This window comes from Mesoplodon bidens (genome assembly GCF_964165515.1).
Source record: "Mesoplodon bidens genome assembly, chromosome: 5".
Classification (NCBI taxonomy): Eukaryota; Metazoa; Chordata; class Mammalia; order Artiodactyla; family Ziphiidae; genus Mesoplodon; species Mesoplodon bidens.
The window spans coordinates 6714247-6734551 of NC_138161.1; the positions used below are offsets into that span (position 1 = coordinate 6714247).

Consider the following 20305-nt stretch of genomic DNA (forward strand, 5'->3'; position numbering starts at 1 on the left):
GTTGCGGCGAGCGGGGGCTACTCTGTTGCTGTGCACGGGCTTCTCATTGCAGTGGCTTCTCTTGTGGAGCACAGGCTCTAGGCGCATGGGCTTCAGTAGTTGTGGCTTGCAGGCTCTAGAGCACAGGCTCAGTAGTTGTGGTGCATGGGCTTAGTTGCTCTGTGGCATGTGGGATCTTCCTGGACCAGGGCTCAAACCCGTGTCCCCTGCGTTGGCAGGCGGATTCTTAACCACTGTGACACCAGGGGAGTCCCCGCCTACTATTTCAAAAAATATATAAAAATAACTCAAGTATATCAAATGTGAAAATTTTCAGAAAATTCTACTTTTTGAAGGTAGGATTTTGGAATTTTTAAGAAGTCACTTACAGCTACTTCTGGTGAAAAAAGCTAACAAACACACTTTATTTAGGTTTAAAAAAATTGGGCTCCAGTGGGAGTGAAAATTTTTCTTTTTGTATGCTGAAATTTTGGTTTGTAAAATGGCATTGAAGGCAAGTTTGTCTAACCGTCCCCTCCCTCAACCTCCAAAGTCTCAAGAACGTATCTTGAGCATCTCTGAGATAAGTTTAGTACTTTCCAATATAAATATTACAAATTTCAAATACATTGCTTTTTTGGTTTGTATATTTTGGGAGGCCGTACAGGTGGTGGAAAGAATATGTGTTTTGGAGTCAGACCTTTGCTCAAATACCATTTACACTGTTTATAGCTATATAATTTTGAGAACATCATTTAATATTTATTAATCTGTTTCATCATCTGGGAAGTGAGACTACCTGCCTTTAAGTATTATTGGCAATTTTAAAGCCTGGTCTAGAGTAGGCATATCAATGTTATTAGCAGTTTTTCTGAGAAATGTCACACATTTTAGATCTTCATGTCTGCTTTATTTTTAGTAATAGTAGGAGAAATTAACCCATTCTCTGCTGTAGCTCAAACAGTTGTATTGGATTTCAAAATAAATTTGATATTAATATTTTTGTGGAATGATCTGTGGTAGAGAATGGAAAGAATACATACTAGAAATCTGATAATCGTTGTTCACAAACAGATCTTTACAATTATTTAGAAATGTTACATCTGGATATTTAGAAGCATCTTAGTGTGAAAATGAATAATAATGAAAGAATGGCAGTGAAGAACATTTGAAATGGTATTCGCCCATGAACAATTATTTTATTAGGCAAAATAGGAATACCATTGTAAAAACTTGAATAAAAATTTAAAAATGAGACTGAGAACTATTTATTTTTCTTGTTGTCACCCTCTCTTCATGGAGAGAACTTTTCTTGTATTTTCCTTCATGGTGGAAATATTCTTTTCTCATTTGAAGTTTTACTTATTTCAAATCTTGAAAGGCAGTGTTTTCTGTGTGTAAAAATTGATGGATATATTTGTTTTAGTGTTCTAATCTTGGCTAATCAGCTTGATGAAATGCAACACGTCTGTTAGTAAATTCAAATGAAGCATGGAGGGTCTTAGCCTGTATTTCATTTTTTCATTTATTTATTTATTTGGCTGTGTTGGGTCTTAGTTGTGGCATGTGGGATCTTCATTGCAGCATGCAGGCTTCTCTCCAGTGGTGGCGCTCGGGCTCTGTAGTTGTGGCACGTGGCCCAGTTGCCACATGGCCCAGTTGCCCCATGGCATGTGGGATCCTGGTTCCCCGATGAGGGCTCAAACCCGTGTCCCCTGCATTGGAAGGTGGATTCGTAGCCACTGCGCCACCAGGGAAGTCCCTTTTTGTCTTTTATGTTACACTTCCTCTGACCAGTCTAGTTAGAGTTATTCTCTCATTTGTGTTCCATGGTGCTTACATAGATAGGTGTTACATAGCACTCATTCCATATTCTTGTAGCCGTTTTCTTTAAAATACATGTTTATTATATGCTTAATCATTTCTCAGAATGTGCTCTATGATTTTAGAAGCAGCTAGGTCCCCCCTAGTCCCCCCAACCCCATACTACTGACTGCTGTATTTTATACAGAAGCTTTGCATATTGCTTTCATAAAGGCAGCAAAACACTGCAGACGTGTATCCAAGACCGTTCTTGGCAAGGACGTGTAGGAACAGTTTATAGGGAAGTAGAAAGAGATGAATACAACTCATTTACAGTTCAGCAAATTGAGAGTATGTCAGGCACTTTACTAGACATTGGGGTCATGAAGATGAATTACCTTCTTTCTGTCTTCCTGAAGTTTTTTGTCATCTATAGAGAGTGAAGCCGTTGAAAGTATTACTTATAGGGCTTGGGGTCAGGAGAAGGGAATATTTAGAAAAGAGGTAGAGAGAAAAAGCTTTGCTTTTATGAGCAGCGGTGGTATTCTGAAATCTGCCTGTATTCAGTCTCCGAACTGTTTGTAAATCATCCCTTACCCCTCGAGATTTTGCCCTTGTCTGTTTATAGACAACCTTTTGCGGGTCAGATGTGAAGAACTCTCTATCGAGTTGGTAAGGTATGGACATGAGCTGGATTACTTCAGTTATTTCTGTATCGATGAGGGATTGTGTACATTGTACAGCCTCCTACACATATAGCATTGCACATTTCTTATTTTTTTTCTTAGAGATTTATCTTTAGAAGAGGAAAGGTTTATGAAACCCAAAGTAACAATGATAGCTTGGAATCAGAATGATAGCATTGTTGTCACAGCTGTGAATGATCATGTCCTCAAAGTGTGGAATTCTTATACTGGACAACTGCTTCATAACTTATTGGTAGGTAGTTTTTATAGAATATAACAAATCAAAAATTTTTGAACTCTAATTTTATTTTTAATAAACATGTTTCATTTATATTATCAAATGAATAGAAATTTGTATATATACTAATGTATAAATTACTGTCATTAATACATATTTTAAAACTCTTATACACTGTGGCAATATGGGCTTTTAACTTTAAACCTGTAACTTGCAAACCCTCCTTAACTGTATGACTTTGTTGAATAAAGGGACATGCTGATGAAGTATTTGTTTTGGAGACACATCCCTTTGATTCCAGAATTATGTTATCTGCAGGACATGATGGCAGCATATTCATATGGGATATTACAAAAGGCACCAAGATGAAACATTATTTTAATATGGTAAGTGGAGTGAGCGGTATCTTCATGCATGTTTGCATTTGTTTCAAGTATTTGGATAATGAAGTGTAGCCAGAAACTGATTTGCATATTTTGGCAGTTTATATTTCTAGAAATCAGGGTACTACTTAGTCTGATAAATATCTGATAGCCATATATACATACACACATACGTACAAATGTGAAATTAATCTGTATAACTAATTTACATGAGGGAAAGATTTTCAAAATTTATTTATTTAGCTTTGGGTGTGTGAATTTGTCCCCGCCTGTGTTTAGATTGGCAAAATTATTGTAATTCACACAACTTTTTCACTATTTAAATTTATTAAAACATTTGATAATAAGGACTTCCTGGCCATCCAGTGGTTAAGACTCAGCACTTCCAATGCAGGGGAACTAAGATCCCACATGGCACGTGGTGCGACCAAAAAAATTTTGATAGTAAAAAATAATACTCAGTAGAGTCATCTAGGGAATCAAACATCATTGTTTGTTTTTCAGCGTTTCTTCTTTTTGCACATGAATATTTGAAAACCAGATTACGATCTTATTGCATGTTTTTAGAATTTCTTATACATAACTACAATACAGTTACCAAAATAGGCAAATTTAACATTGATAAAGTAGCATTGTCTAATCCAGGTTTATATTCACATTTTGTCAGTTGTCCTAATAATGCCTTTATAGTTATATTTTACCCCTTGGACCAGGATCTAATTCAGGATCACGCATTGTATTAAGTAGTTATGTATCTCTAGTTTTGTAAGATCAATAATTCTGCCTTTTTTTTTTTTTTCCCCTATATCTTGCCCTTTTACAGGCAAATAATGTTACAGGATGTCTCTGTTTTGTCTGATATTTCCTCATGATGCAATACTGTTACACATTTTTTTGATGTAATAAAACATAAATGATAGTGTGCCCTCCATGCATTATATTAGAAGGCACATGATATTTATATGTTCCACTGTTATATGGTGATAATGATTAATATTTGGTTAAGGTGGCATCTGCCAAGTTTCCCAACTGATTTTTAAAATAGTTGTTTTTTTCCTTGTAAATTTTAAACTAATTTTTTCAGACACTATGTAAATGTCTGGTTCCTCGGTAAACTTTCACAAGTATCAGTATCCATCAAAGGCTTTCTAATGGCATCGTTCTTTACATACTTATTAGTTGGCATTCTTGCACATAGTTCTGTAATCCTTTCTCATTTTATGTAAAGAATGTTTTTCAAACCCTTAAATATTTTTTAAGAGTTTGCAAATAGATTGTTGACAGTAAATTCAGCCTATCTTAGAAGTATGTTACCTATATGGTTAATTTACTGTTGTTGAGTATTTAAGTGGTTTCTAAAATATGCACAGCAACAATACTTTGAATGTTTTTATACATGGCTGTTTAGGTAGATCTCTGATTATTTCCTTGGGATAAATTCTGAGGGAAATGTGTAAAAGGGCTTGTACATTGTTAAGACTTTTGATTTATATATATATATATATATATATATATATCTCATATATAATGATAGGTTTATAAAATTACTCTTCAGTTTATATTGAGATCCTATTTAAACTATAATTAAGTTTTGAGGCAATGTAGTAGCATCCTATAGGTGAATGATTCTTAGATATTTGATTGAAGACCATCTTAGTTCATGTGTTCCATGTTTTTGTTGTTTTTTTTTTGACCTTAAAATTTTTATTTCAATGTGCTTACACTGGACAGTTTCTTCAACAAGCAGTTTAAAATACAGTTTTTTATTTATTAACATTAAGTGCACTAAAACAACTCAAATAGCCTGACCCAAGTACATCATTGGGCATCTATGAAACTTGCATCTCTGTTCAAATTACTGGAAAAAGAACTAAGCCTTCTTCAATTTTTCTATGGCCTTAAAATTCATAGGTACATCCATCTTTTACTTAGCCTTTAAAACTCAATAGGAACATTACATACTACATTTAATCTATTAAAACAGAAAACTACATTAATTCAGGCTTTAAACAGAATATAAGCTAAAATAACCTCTAAGCCAAAGAGTAATCTGAAAAAAGTCTCAAATGGGCAACGATGATCTTATTTCCAGTCAGACACCAAAAATTGGCCTTGTATACTGAATTCTTGTTACCTTTACTGCTCAGCTGAGAGTCTCCTAATTCTCTAATGCTAGACAAATTATGTAGGGTTGTAAACTACTAACAAAAACAGTATTTCATTAAGTAAATAGTTAACATAATGTGACACTGAAGTGTTCTCCAGGCACAGTTGCAGGTCGGATTTTGTCAGGAAACATTGTGTAGGACTCTTCAGACTGCGGGTAAACACCAGAGTCTGTCTTGCTCTGCCTAGGTGGGTTTACCCAGTTGGGAAAACTTGCTTCTCAGCAGGTACCCTTAGCAAAGCTTTTGGTGCAGTAATTTCCACATGTATGATAGGAGAGTAGCTGCCACCATCTTTGCTTTACCAGCCAAGGGCTCTCCCCTCCCCACCCTCCTCTGCTTTACTTGGACTGAAGGTCTCAGGACAGAGGTGTGAAGTGGTGCCAGGGTGCAGGTTGGGCTGTGGTGGAGGTGGCTCTTCAAAGGACCCTGGGGGTGAATCTGTGTAATAGGAGGGAAAATATTTACACATTTTTTTCCTTTTTATGTTATGAGAGAATGCAAATTTGTATACATGGATTATCTTATTCAGCAAGTCCCTAAATATCCCAATAGCTTAATCCCCCCCCCCCCATTTTGTTCATTGGCACTCAGTCATGTGTGGTGTAGCAGTAGTGAATTGTTGCTTTTTGAGCAGGTATTTAGGTATGTATGTGAGTTTGTTTTGGCAGTTAGTTGGGTGGATGAATCCTTTTTCCAACGCTGATTTAACTTGTCCTAAAGTTTAATTATTGGAAAGTTATAGGCTGAGACAACAGATAAGCATAGCTCTACACTACTGAGTTAATGAAACAACTCATTTAACTATAAATTGATAATACTAAACTACTCTAATTTACAGTTAAAAAACAAGAATAAAACAGTTTAAAAGTTATCTATTTAAGGCAACATTCATGATGCACTTAGAGTATCCTTTCTGAAATTTGTGGCAGTTTGAAATAAGGTAGTTGCAGGTGTAGGCATTTACATATGCACCCTTGAGACTTTGCAGCATTACAAATTTTGCATTTCCACTTAGTCATCTAAGTGGAAAGCTTAAACTCCATAAAAGTATTGATTTTAGTTCATGAATTCCAAACTTTATTAATCTTTAATCATTTCCCTTGTAGGTTATTTTATTATTTTATTTTTTTCCTGTACGCGGGCCTCTCACTGTTGTGGCCTCTCCCGTTGCGGAGCACAGGCTCCGGACGCGCAGGCTCAGCAGCCATGGCTCACGGGCCCAGCCGCTCCGCGGCATGTGGGATCTTCCCGGACCGGGGCACGAACCCGTGTCCCCTGCATCAGAAGGCGGACTGTCAACCACTGCGCCACCAGGGAAGCCCCTCCCTTGTAGGTTATTAATCAAAAGATTTTTGTTACATATTGAAAGAAAAGTTTGTGAAATTGTCATTCACATGTAAGAAGTAAAGAAAGCCTTCATTTGGATTGGTTTATGATCCTTCATTTGATCAATTTGAGAACTAATTCTTAGAAGATCTTTCGAGATTTTTTTCTAGGCTAGTGGTATCTAAAATGAATTTTATTTTCTGAAAATATTAACATGTGCTTAACGAAAAATTTGTTTAAAAATTTGTTTTTTCAGAAGTTGATACAGCAAAAGCTCTTACATAGAAATGGTCATACATTTTTCCCTCTGTGTTTCCTAGATTGAAGGACAAGGACATGGAGCTGTATTTGACTGTAAGTTTTCACAGGATGGACAGCATTTTGCCTGTACAGATTCTCACGGTCACCTTCTGATATTTGGTTTTGGATGCAGCAAGCCATATGAAAAGGTCATTTCATATACTTTCTTAGCATGTAAAATAGTTATAAAGGATGTTTTGAAAATAGGTTAGATGTATTGATTTAATTTTTTTGTCTTTTCAAATAAAGTTAACTGGTTAATAATTTATTTTCTTTAACATGTATAAACCTCAAAATATCAATTTGTAAACTTCCCTTTTCTAGATTCCCGATCAGATGTTCTTCCATACTGACTATCGGCCACTGATCAGGGATTCTAATAATTATGTCTTAGATGAGCAAACTCAGCAGGCTCCTCATCTTATGCCTCCACCATTCTTGGTAGATGTAGATGGAAATCCTCATCCAACTAAGTATCAGAGATTAGTACCAGGCCGAGAAAATTCTGCAGATGAACATTTGGTTCCACAGCTAGGTTATGTGGCAACAAGTAAGTTCTAAGTCTTTTTTTTTGTTTTGTTTAATTTTTAATTTGAAAAATGTAAGTAATAATACAAAGAACTCCTGTACTTTCAGATTCACCAGTCCTTAATATTTTGTTTTATTAGTGTATCTCTAGATACATATTATTGTTTTGAACCATTTGACACTTAAGGTCTGGCCCTCATGTCCATTTACCCCTAAATACTTCAGTATGTATTTTCTAAGAACAAAGGTATTTTCTTATGTAATCATAAACAGTTATCAAAATTAGGACGTTTAACAATTATATAATGCTGTTATCAAATCTATAGTCTATAATCAAATATTATTGTTCTAATAATGCCTGTTATAGCTTTTTTTTTCTCCCTTGATGTAGACTTTAATTTGGGGCTGCACATTAAATTCTGTTGTCATTGATTAAGTTCAGGTTATGCATTTTGGAAAGAAGACAACATAAATGGTAGCCTTCCTGGAGTATCATGTCAGGATGCTTATGATTGTGTTTTGTGCACTTATTGGTGACGCTGACTTTGAACACTTGGTATCCGCCAAGGTTTTCCACTATGAATTTTTTTTTTCTCTTTGTAATCATTAAGTAGCTTGTGGTTTAAATAACTTGTTCTATTGCAAACTTTTAGGCTCCATTGATAATTTTTGCCTGAATCAGTTGTTACCCTGAACGTTGCAAAACGGTTTTCTAACTCTATTATTATTGCATCTGCATTTTATCATTAGCTGGCCATCTACTACTCTCCCATTTATTTATTTATTTCATTTATTAAGTTTTAGTATGGACTTCCGGGTTGTTATATAGTGGGTTACAATCTAGTACTATCATTGTTTAGTTGCTCATATTATCCTTGGATTTGGCTGGGAGAGCCCATTCAAGCTGAGTTTTGTGTATTTTCCCAAGTCCCTATCACTCCTTGAGCACTTCCTTACTTTCTGGCAAAAGATGTTCCAGTCCCGCCTTGTACTTTGCCTGTCCTAGCCAAGTACAGAGTTTTTTTTTGTTTTGTTTGTTTTTGTATTTGTTCATGGCAGCGTAGTGTTTTCCCCTAATACTATTAAATGAAGAAAAAAGACGCTTCTATTTTGTTTGGATGAGGATTAATTTACTGAAACTAAATCACCTTAAGGTTAAAGATTAATGTAAATCACTATATGTTTACTCTTTCAAATTTTTTTATTAGTTTGATTGAAGTATACTTTATATACAACAAAATTCACCACTTTTAAGTTTAGAATTCAAATGAGTTGAGAAAAGTTAAACAGTCCTGTAAACCACCACCACAATCAAGATACAGAACATTTCCAGTGCCCCCAAAAGTTCTCTTGGGCCTGTTTGGTATTAGTCCTCTCGCTTCTCCTGGCCCCTTGTAATGACTGTTTTATTTTGTCACTTTGATTTTTCTTTTTTAAGGAATTTTGTATAAATGAAATCATACAATATGTAGTCTTTTCTGTCTGGCTTCTTTAACTTAACATGGTGCTTTTGAGATTCATTCCTGTTGCAGGTATCAGTCGTTTTTTCCTGTTTATTGATAGTGCAGCATTGTATGGATATACCATCATTTATCTATTCACTAGTAGCTGAAGAACATTTGTCTTTTTTCCATTTTGTGGCTGTTTTAAGGAGTGCTGAAATACCCAACTATCCTGTGGATTTGTCTTATTTTTTCCTTCAGTTCTCTCAATTTTTGCTGTATGTACTTTAAAATTCTGTTATTATGTACATACACATTTCAGATTGTGCTCTTGGTGAATTCTTTTTTTTACAATTTTATTTATTTTTGGTTGCCTTGGGTCCTCGCTGTGCGTGGGCTTCCTCTAGTTGTGGCGAGCGGGGGCTACTCTTCGTTGTGGTGTGCGGGCTTCTCATTACGGAGCATGGGCTCTAGGTGCGCGGGCTTCAGTAGTTGTGGCACGTGGGCTTCAGTAGTGGTGGCTCGCGGGCTCTAGAGCACAGGCTCAGTAGTTGTGGCCCGCGGGCTTAGCTGCTCTGCGGTATGTGGGATCTTCGCAGACCAGGGCTCGAACCCATGTCCCCTGCATTGGCAGGCAGATTCCCAACCACTGTGCCCCAGGGAAGCCCTGAATTAATTCTTTCATCATTATGAAATGTCCCTTTTTATCTTCAAGAGTATTTCTTGTTTTGAAGACTATTAACTTTGTTTCATATTAAAGTAAATAATCCAACTTTTTAAATTAGTGTTATCATGGTGTATCTTTTCAATTCTTCTAACCAATATATCTTTTATATTAAAACAGGTTTCTTGCAGGCAGCAATCCAGTCTGACAACCTGCCTTTAATTGGACTATGTAGACCATTTACATTTAATATAATTATTAGTATAGTCAGGCTTAAAGCTCTACATAATGCTACTTGTTTTGTCTTTATCCTTTCTGTTCTTTGTGCCTTTTCTCCTTGTTTTCCAAACTTTTTTGAAGTTGCTTATTTTTTAGTGTTTTATCATTATTGCCACTAATGTTTTATTAGCAATACCTGTTAGTCTTACTTATTTTTAATGGTTGTTCTAGGGCCTAAATTGTCAGTGTGTAGTTTGCAGACCCATGGTTTTATCCATGACCTTTTATGGGGTCTTAGAGGTTATGACTATCTTCATAATAATATGGAACTATTATTTACCTTTGACATTTGCACTGATGAAACAGAAGCAGTGGTGGGTGAAACATTTGGTACCTGAGCACAAATCTAGGCTGTGGCACCAAACTACTAGCGGTCATTGTATTCTCCACTGCTTTGAACACACATTTTAAAATATTCTGAGTGTTTAAATTGGAAATATGCTTAAAACAGTTCTTGTTTTGTCTGAAGTCTCTATTCTGGCTAGTGGGAACATGTACTATTGCCAGCCCTGTGAAAGTTCTGGCAATTTTTTGGCATTAAAAAATGGCTTGGCTTTTTCATGTTTTATTCCCCAGCGTGGTGGAGTTTTAACCAATGTGTGCACATATTATTTAGCCAAAGAATCGATTCCTCATTGTGTACCTCTGAGCTTTCTATTCAATCCAGTCCTCTCTGATATTCAGCCCTGCATATTTTAGTCTTTTCCCTGCTCTCAAACTCTGACCTCTGTCTCTCAACTCATTGTGACCTCTGGATGGTACTTAGGTTCCCTCTCCTTGTTCTGTAGTCTGGAGATTGCCTCCAGGCTGTTACCTGGAGCAGTCAAAAGACTGGGCTCCATTGTCTTCTCTCAGGGATCACAGTCCTGTGCTGTTATCCAATATCTGAAAGCCCTTCTTTCATATATACTTTTTTCTAGTGTTGTAGTAGTTTATAGTGGAAGGGCACTGTAGTACTTAAGCCTTTATGTGTAGAACCCTTCTATAGTATTTGAATGGTGACTGCATTATGCCACGTAAAAACAAGTATCATTCTTGATATTTCCCAAGTTACATTTAAATTCAGTGCTGTGAAAGAAAAGTTACATAGGGTTTTTTGGGGAGGGGAGAGGATTAGAAGTCTCCTTTTCTGCTGTTTTCCCTTTGGTTCCATGTTGTGATCTTAGGGATGTTATGTTATTCCTAGTTCTAATTAAAGTCTTGTTATCCTTTTACGAATTTTTTTTAAATATACATTTATTTATTTTATTTATGTTTGGCTTTGGCTGTGTTGGGTCTTCGCTACTGCGTGCGGGCTTCTCTAGTTGTGGCAAGTGGGGGCTACTCTTTGTTGTGATACGAGGGCTTCTCATTGCGATGGCTTCTCATTGCAGAGCACAGGCTCTAGGCGCACGGGCTTCAGTAGTTCTGGCACGTGGGCTCAGGAGTTGTGGCTTGTGGGCTGTAGAGCGCAGGCTCAGTAGTTGTGGTGCACAGGCTTAGTTGCTCCATGGCATGTGGGATCTTCCCAGACCAGGGCTCGACCCTGTGTCTCCTGCATTGGCAGGCGGATTCTAAACCACTGTGCCACCAGGGGAGTCCCTTGTTATCCTTTTAGATGAGGGCTCCACTTCTTGCTGTTTTAGTTCATTTTTTGACAGTGGTCAAAAAGTTTCCATGGTTTTTGTTTAGCTCTTCTAAATTCTTCACTGATTTCCACAGTAAAATGGAGATGTTATCAATAAGATTTAAGGGATCTAAAAGTAGATTAGTAGGATAGAAGGATAGAAGTATTTTTCCCCCTGAAATAGTATATGATATTTTTCAGTTTCTGACGTGTTACTATGGATGCAAGTATATCTTTGCATTCTTTTTGCCTAATACCCTAGTAATTTCAATTTGTTAAGGTTCTGCTTATAAGCTTATAAGCTGGGGGGGTGGTCCATGTTATATATTATGTTCAAAGAAGATGCGTTTTATGGTGGGAGGATATGTAACGAGTTGTTTGCATGAAAATGTCAATGTTTAGGCAAATTTCAAGACCCCACAACCATCTAACACTTTTTATCCATTAACACTAACTGAACCTATTAAGTATCTCTGAAAATGTATTATTTGAAAAATAAAGAAGCAAAGACACTTAAAAATATCTGATTTTGTATGTGTAGGATTATGGCTATGCTTAAAGCCTATTTGAAAGAGTGACTTAAGCTTGGTGGGAGAGGCATGTGGAAGCTGCCTCCCTCACCTGTGCGTACTTGGGGTGGGAGAGAGCTGGAGTTGGGAGTGGTCATTTGTTGAAGGCCTAAAAGGTGTTACTTACTCTTTTTTATTTCATAAGACAGAGAAATGCCACTGCTTTTCTCTACATCAGAAATCGCACATTGTTGGTTGTTATAGTCAGAGAGACCTTGGGAAATAAGATTTTAATGAAATACTTGTATAAATGAGGGGCGTTAATGTGAAACAGAAAAACAAGACTTTCACTTTCACTCAGGTGTGTTTCCAGGTGCTCACTTCTAGGGATTTCAGAACCTCTGTTGAGGTTTTTGTTTTTTTGGTTTTTTTTTGTTTTGTTTTTGTTTTTTTGCGGTATGCGGGCCTCTCACTGCTGTGGCCTCTACCGCTGCGGAGCACAGGCTCCGGACGCGCAGGCCCAGCGGCCATGGCTCACGGGCCCAGCCGCTCCGCGGCATATGGGATCCTCCCAGACCGGGGCACGAACCCGCGTCCCCTGTATCGGCAGGTGGACCCCCAACCACTGCGCCACCAGGGAAGCCCTTCTGTTGAGGTTTTTGTGGTACTTAGCACCCTAAAGTTTGTTTTGAATTTTTTCTATGACTTAATTAGTTATGAATATAAAGGATATCTTTAATTGATTATTTTTGAAAAACAAGAATTCTGACAGTTGCTAATGTAATTTTAATTGTAGCCTATTGACAGTTTTTACCTCTTCATATGTATTATGATTTCATATTCATTCATTGAATTTGCAGGTGATGGAGAGGTAATTGAACAAATTATAAGCCTACAAACCAATGACAGTGGTGAACGAAGCCCAGAGTCCAGTGTTCTTGATGGAATGATAAGACAGTTGCAGCAGCAGCAAGATCAGAGAATTGGAGCCGGTCAGGATGCTGTTCCGAGTGGACTGTCAAATGGGGAAGAAACACCCCGAAGAGGTAATAAATAGATGAGAGATATTTTGCCTTAATATGGCTGGATTGAAACTGAAGAATAAATGAAATCATTGTCCCCTACATGCAGTGTAAAAAAACCTTAAGCAATGTACGCTTACAACTTGAGTAGTTGTCTGGAGGTAGCTTTATTAGGTGTACGGTTGATGGACTAACAAATGGACATTTGAATTTCAAGTACTATGAAAGGCTATTGAAATCTTTTTGCTCTAAAATAAGAGTATTTAAAAAATTACATTAAATAGATAAGAGTAAAGAACAAAGTGTTTTCTAAAGGAAACACTAGGTTTCCTTTCCTTTATAATCCTTAAAAAACTGAATTGAGTAGAGCCCTAATGTTTCTTGAATCAGAAAGCTTGAAGTGAGTTTTCAGGGCAAAGTACTTGATATTGGAATGTAGTAATAATTATATTAGTGGAAATAATCTGTGGAGATGTGTGGAGATGGGTGATTGTTATGCAGCTGAAAACTCACTCTGGAAAAGCTAAAACCTTGTGGAAGATAAGAGAAGATTTGAGAGGCTGTAAAATGCTATAAAATTTCCTGTCTCTTTATATCGTTCAGTGCTGTGTTCTGAACAGTTTCTTCAGCTCTTTCTGCCCTTTCACTCTTTTTTTTTTTTTTTTTTTTTTTTGCGGTACGCGGGCCTCTCACTGCTGGGGCCTCTCCCTTTGCAGAGCACAGGCTCCGGACGCGCAGGCTCAGCGGCCATGGCTCACAGGCCTAGCCGCTGCGCGGCATGTGGGATCTTCCCAGACCGGGGCCCAAACCCGTGTCCCCTGCATCGGCAGGCAGACTCTCAACCACTGCGCCACCAGGGAAGCCCTGCTCTTTCACTCTTGATCTTCCTTTCATCTAATCTGCCTCGTAACTGGGCTTTAGATTTTTTTTTATTATTATTTGTTTTTTATTTTGGCTGCATGGCTTGTGGAATCTTTTTTGTTTGTTTTTAATTTCTTTTTGGCTGCATTGGGTCTTCATTGCTGTGCATGGGCTTCTCATTGTGGTGATTTCTCTTGTGGAGCACGGGCTCTAGGCGTGTGGGCTTCAGTAGTTGTGGCATATGGGCTCAGTAGTTGTGGCTCACGGGCTCGAGAGCACAGGCTCAGTAGTTGTGGCATGGGCTTAGTTGCTCTGTGGCATGTGGGATCTTCCCGGACCAGGGATCGAACCCATGTCCTCTGCATTAGCAGGTGGATTCTTAACCACTGTGCCACCAGGAAATCTCGGCTTGTGTAGTTCCCCAACCAGGGATCGAACCCAGGCCCTTGGCAATGAAAGTACGGAGTAGTAATCACTGGACTGCCAGGGAACTCGCAGTACTTTAGATTTTAATTTGTAGCGACTGTTAGGTCTACAAGTTTCATTTTTTTCTCTTTAAAATGACTTTAAAATTAGTGCCTTATACTTTAAGTTTTACTTCTTTTTTTTTTTTAAAGAAGATGTTGGGGGTAGGAGTTAATTAATCAATTAATTTTTGCTGCGTTGGGTCTTCGTTTCTGTGCGAGGGCTTTCTCTAGTTGTGGCAAGCAGGGCCCACTCTTCGTCGCGGTGCGCGGGCCTCTCACTATCGCTGCCTCTCTTGTTGCGGAGCACAGGCTCCAGACGCGCAGGCTCAGTAGTTGTGGCTCACAGGCCCAGTTGCTCCGTGGCATGTGGGATCCTCCCAAACCAGGGCTCGAACCCGTGTCCCCTGCATTAGCAGGCAGACTCCCAACCACTGCGCCACCAGGGAAGCCCACTTCTTTTATATATTTAACTGTTTTGGATTCTAGCAGCACAGAATTGGGTCTATCAAAACTTTGTTCTTGACATACTCTTATTGTTCATTTACACATGCTCCTCTTTTATTTGTTTTAAATCATGGTAATAATCTACATCTTTTTATGTGGTCCTGTCCTGTTTCCCTATCCCAAGATAACAACTATTCTGAATCTCATGTTGAATCTTTGCCTTTTAAAAAATAGATTTGACACTCTTAAATGTATGAATAAAAAGCATTTGTTTTTAAACTTTTTCCAAAGGTTTATAAAGGTTAACTTTATCAAAAGGTTTATAAAGGTTTATAAAAGGTTTATAAAGGGACTTAACTTTTTTTCACGTAGTGCTGTATTTTTAAGATTGCTCAGTTGTCACATTGGATTAATTTTGACCATTGTGTACTCTGTTGTATATCTGATTTTATCAATTCATTCTCTTGATGGGCTTTTGGGTAGTTTTGAGATTTTGCTAATCCCAAACAGAAATGCTATTAACAGTCTTGTATGGGTCTCGTATACACTTGAAAGAATTTCTCTCTCTCTGGTATGTTTTTCTTCTAAATTTTAGAGTAAGATGTGAACTTTATCCCTTAGGCTTCATTCTATATCTTCCAAGAACCGGAACGTTCTTTTATATGATCATAATACAATGATCACAGTCAACAGACTTTACAATACTACACAATGTACAGACTATACAATACTGCTCTCTGATGTACAGTCTTTACATTTCCCCACTTGTCCCAAAATTGTCCTTCATGGCTTTCTAAAATTTTAGGGTTTAATCAAGCCTTGGTCCATGTGCTTAATTATTGGGTCTCTTTTAATTTAGAACAGTTCCCTCATGGCACGGGTACTTTTTTTTTTCGCGGTATGCGGGCCTCTTACTGTCGTGGCCTCTCCTGTTGCGGAGCACAGGCTCCGGACGCGCAGGCTCAGCGGCCATGGCTCACGGGCCTAGCCACTTTGCGGCATGTGGGATCTTTGTGGACCGGGGCACGAACCCGTGTCCCCTGCATCGGCAGGCGGACTCTCAACCACTGCGCCACCAGGGAAGCCCGGCACTGGTACTTTTGAAGAGTTCCGGCCTGTTGTTTCACAGAATTTTCCTCAATTTGAATTTGTCTGATTATCTTATAATTGGATTCAGGTTAAACATTTTAGGTAGAAATACTGCATAGTTGCTGTGTTCTTCTCAGTGCATCAGAGCAAGAGGCACAAGATATGTATGCATTTTTCTGCACCTTGCTTTTTTCCCTTAACAGCGTATTCTAGAAATCACTCTCTTTCCATTCACAGAGCCTGTCTTCATTCCTTTTTATAGCTTCATAGTACTCCACTGTGTGGAATAACCAGTCTTTGTAATTAATCTGTTTATGGCCACTTAAGTTATTTTTCATGCTTGCTATTACAAGTAATGTTGTGATACATAACATATATTTTCCTCAAATTGTTGGAGAATAATACTATGACTTGGGCAGTCAGATTTAGAATTTAGGGCTTCCCTGGTGGCGCAGTGGTTAAGAATCTGCCTGCCAACATAGGGGACATGCATTCGAACCCTGGTCCGGGAAGATCACACATGCCACAGAGCAACTGAGCCTGTGTGCCACAACTACTGAGCCTGTACTCTATAGCCCACCAGCCACAACTACGGCGCCCATGTGCCACAACTACTGAAGCCCATGTGCCTAGAGCCCGAGCTCCGCAACAAGAGAAGCCACGGCAATGAGAAGCCTGTGTACCGCAATGAAGAGTAGCCCCCACTTGCTGCAACTAGAGAAAGCCCACACACAGCAGCGAAGACCCAGTGCAGCCAAAAAAAAAAAAAAAAAATTTAGAATTTATTTTTAGTTCTCAATTCAAAAAGTGTTTCTTAAACATCAATATATTTTAATATAAATTTTGGATTAATAGGGGCATTTAATGTCATTTTTAATAGATGGAGTATATAATATGTTGTGCAGGGCAAATTGGTTCACATTTGATTGGTGAGCAGAATGTTGTACATAGAAGAATGCAGAGGTTTGTTCACTCATATTTGAGTTTTACCCTAAGCAAGGAGAACTGGCGTATTTGGAGTAAAATTTAATAGCCTCCCGTAGGAAAGGATATAGCCCCCAGTTTTTTTTTTTGTTGTTGCATTAGTAGCAGGATCCCCTTCACCCTGTGCTTCAAGAAAACTAGTACTTTGCCTGGGATTCCCTTCACATCCCCCCAGGGTGGTCTCCATCCTTTGTGACTTCCAGCTCTTGGTAGGTTTCCCTGCCTCCTGTGTCTACCTGATCAGCTCTGCATAGTCTCAGGGCTTGATGTGGTCTGCATTGCCCTGTTACCCACTCTCCTAGCTCCAATTCAGGTGCTGCCAGCATTTCCCCACTTTGCATTTTTGTGAATTTTTAATAATGGGCTCTGGCAGCTTGCCTGCTTGAGTGGCTTAGATGATCTCTTTAGGTCACAAATAATGTTTGTTGTTAGAGCTCTTATTATAAAGCCACCACAGTTTGAGGCATCTATTTGCAATGCTGATTTTTCCAGAAAGATGTGTTTTTTAGTTTGCAGGTTTGAGGAAGGCGAGGTTTTTAGGACTGCAAATATAACATTATTATAGAAAATGCTTGTACATTAAATTTCAGAAAGTCTAATAAAAATGGAAATTGAGGTTAATAGTTATGTTAATGTTTGTTCTGTAGTCTACATTTTTTTTTAACAGATCTTTATTTATTTATTTTGGCTGCGTTGGGTCTTCGTTGCTGTGCGCGGGCTTTCTCTAGTTGCGGCGAGCGGGGGCTACTCTTCATTGCGGTGCATGGGCCTCTCATTGCGATGGCTTCTCTTGTTGCAGAGCATGGGCTCTACGTGTGCGGGCTTCAGTAGTTGTGGCTCACGGGCTCTAGAGCGCAGGCTCAGTCGTTGTGGCGCACGGGCTCAGTTGCTCCGTGGCATGTGGGATCTTCCCACACCAGGGCTCGAACCCATGTCCCCTGCACTGGCAGGCGGATTCTTAACCACTGCGCTACCAGGGAAGTCCCCATGTAGCCTACATTTTGATACATTTTGATCTCAGTCACGTTAAGATTCTTTTTTCCAAAGTTTTTTCAGTAGATCTTTTTCTTTTTTGGTTTGTGTCTTAGGAGGAATGTATATGCATATTAGATTGAAGTTTGTTTTGTCATCATTCTTGACAATTTTCCCCTAGGTTTTAGAAGACTAAGCTTAGACATCCAGTCCCCTCCAAATATTGGTCTGCGTCGTAGTGGACAAGTGGAAGGTGTTCGTCAGATGCACCAGAATGCTCCACGTAGTCAGATGGCTACAGAGCGTGACCTGCAGGCCTGGAAACGAAGAGTGGTTGTACCAGAGGTACCACTAGGCATATTTAGGTTTGTTTTAGGATATCTATTAATATTGTTTATATCTGTGAAAATATATCTATATGGTTATTTACACATATTTTAATCTTTAGTGGTATAAATAATCATATACATATATTTTAGTAATGGGTTGGGATGTATTTTAATTGTGGTAGGAAAATGTCAAAATTGTTCTCTAACTCCATAACCAATCTTGTTTCATCTATACAAACACCCCCCTGTTCTCCCTTCAGTATTATTTTGAAAGATATTCCAGACATAATATCATTTTGTCTAAAAGTATGTCAGTATGTAATTTCTAAGGATAAGGAATTGTCTTAAAGTGTAACTATAATGCCATTGTCATATCTTAAAAAGCACACAATTCCTCAGTAGAACCAAATAGCCAGTGTTTAAATTTCCAGTTGTTCCAAATGTCATGTTTTTAGTTTTTTGCAAGACTATTTCATGAGTGGTAGAATTCCATCAGAAGGCCCATAATATCTTTGTCTTCATTTCTTTTCTTTTTTCTTTCTTTGTGATGCTAGCAGGAAATGATACTCACTGCCCAGGTTCATTCATTCATTAGGGATTGTAAAATAGTGATATTTCAGCTCTGAAGTCTTCATTATCTTGGATACTTCCAAATAAAAATTTACCCACGTCTACTATTTGATTATCCAGTAGTAAAGTTTGTATATAAAAAACAAGTTTGTGTATAAACAGCAGGATAGCTGCCTGCTCATTTTGCTTTATTTACCCTCAAAATAAAGATTTATTCCTTTATATTCTCCCACAGTGGCCAATTTGTGTGTTTGTGTTGTTCACTGTATTAATTACACTGCTGTGATTTAGCTTATTTCTAATGTCCTTGTTAATGTTTAAATTTTTTAATCTCTGGCCAGGAGGAGCTTCTTCAGGTTGGCTCCTGAGTCCTTTCGAAATGATTTAGTAGCCTTGCGTAGCATCTTTGCTGTCAGGCATGGCAGGGTGTTACAGGTTCTTCTTGTAAATTTCTTGACCTAGACTTAGGATTAGTCTTTTCTCTTAAGCGGCCCTATTTTCTTTGAGTGAGAAATGATATTTCATAAGTATAGTGTGGATCATAGGGTTTTCCTTGTACTGAATTGTAATGTACTGATTTTCAAGTTATCAGAATGGAGGCAGCAAATACTGTTTTTCATTGATATCTAAAATGTTTCAGTATTCTGTCATGTTTGTGTCTCATAATACCTAATACCTAGAAGATAATTTTGTAAAAGTTTTCATGTGTTTAGCCAGAAGAGTCAGTTGATTGGTGGAGTAATATTGGATAATACTTATATTTCATGCAGTGAATTTAAGGATGTTTATAAGTATACGATAAACTAGTGAAAAGCAAAATCTGGAATTGGGATGAGAAATACAGAAAATCACTGTCGTGTATGCAGCATTCTATAATTAAGCCTTAAAATTATGTCTGAGTTGCATGGTCATCAGAACTGAAAGTGTCATTTTAGGATACTTTTTGTTGTCAAAATCAAGGGAAGCAAACAGGTATCAGGAGTGAAAGTCCTAAAGAATATTTCCTTAAACGAGCATTTATTTTCTTAACATACAGGAAGACTGGAAGTAGTTTAAGGCTAGAATCATGGTTCCCCAGTTAATCAGGGACTCAGGCTCCTCTATTTCTGATATCCATCTTAGGAGTGTGGCTTCCAGTCTTAAGGTCACCTCAAGGTCCAAGATAGCTGGACTTTATAATAGCTATCACATATTGCATCTGTGATAGATGTTGAGATTTAGGCCAGAAGAAGGAAGAGAAGGCAGAAGGCGGCAAAAAGGACATTTCTAGTTGAAGGAATTTCATTTAAGCAGACTTAATGGTCCCACATGACATGTCTCCTCATAACTCATTGACCAGAATGTCCTCATATTGGCCATACTTAGCTACAGATGAGGCAAGGTAATACAGTCTCTATTTAGAGCAGCAGAGAGCCTAAGATGAAAATTGAGATTTTGCTTCTAAGGAAGAAAGAAGAGTGGATTTTGTGAGTCAGCTAGCTGCTGCAGTATAATTTTCCCAGAGAAGAGCATAGCTCTTTCTAGAGCTCTATTCTAAAATACACTTGAGTTTTTATGAAGGAGATGCTGAGTGATACAGTAGAATCCTTTAGAGAATGGATTTGCAATCTTGGAAAATCATAGGTACATTTTGAGTAGCTAACACGAGAGATTCTG

The 20305-nt window shown here is 38.0% G+C and overlaps 1 protein-coding gene across 1 annotated transcript in view; it reads left to right on the forward strand.

Annotated features, from left to right (window-relative positions):
- The window catches only part of BRWD1 (bromodomain and WD repeat domain containing 1), a 117010-nt gene that overhangs the window by 44084 nt on the left and 52621 nt on the right, over positions 1–20305 (forward strand). Inside the window, exons 14-19 of the mRNA XM_081234920.1 lie at positions 2571–2721; positions 2958–3092; positions 6904–7032; positions 7208–7433; positions 12772–12957; positions 17932–18115. Coding sequence (XP_081091046.1) covers positions 2571–2721; positions 2958–3092; positions 6904–7032; positions 7208–7433; positions 12772–12957; positions 17932–18115 — 1011 coding nt within the window. The remainder of the gene's footprint in view (positions 1–2570; positions 2722–2957; positions 3093–6903; positions 7033–7207; positions 7434–12771; positions 12958–17931; positions 18116–20305) is intronic.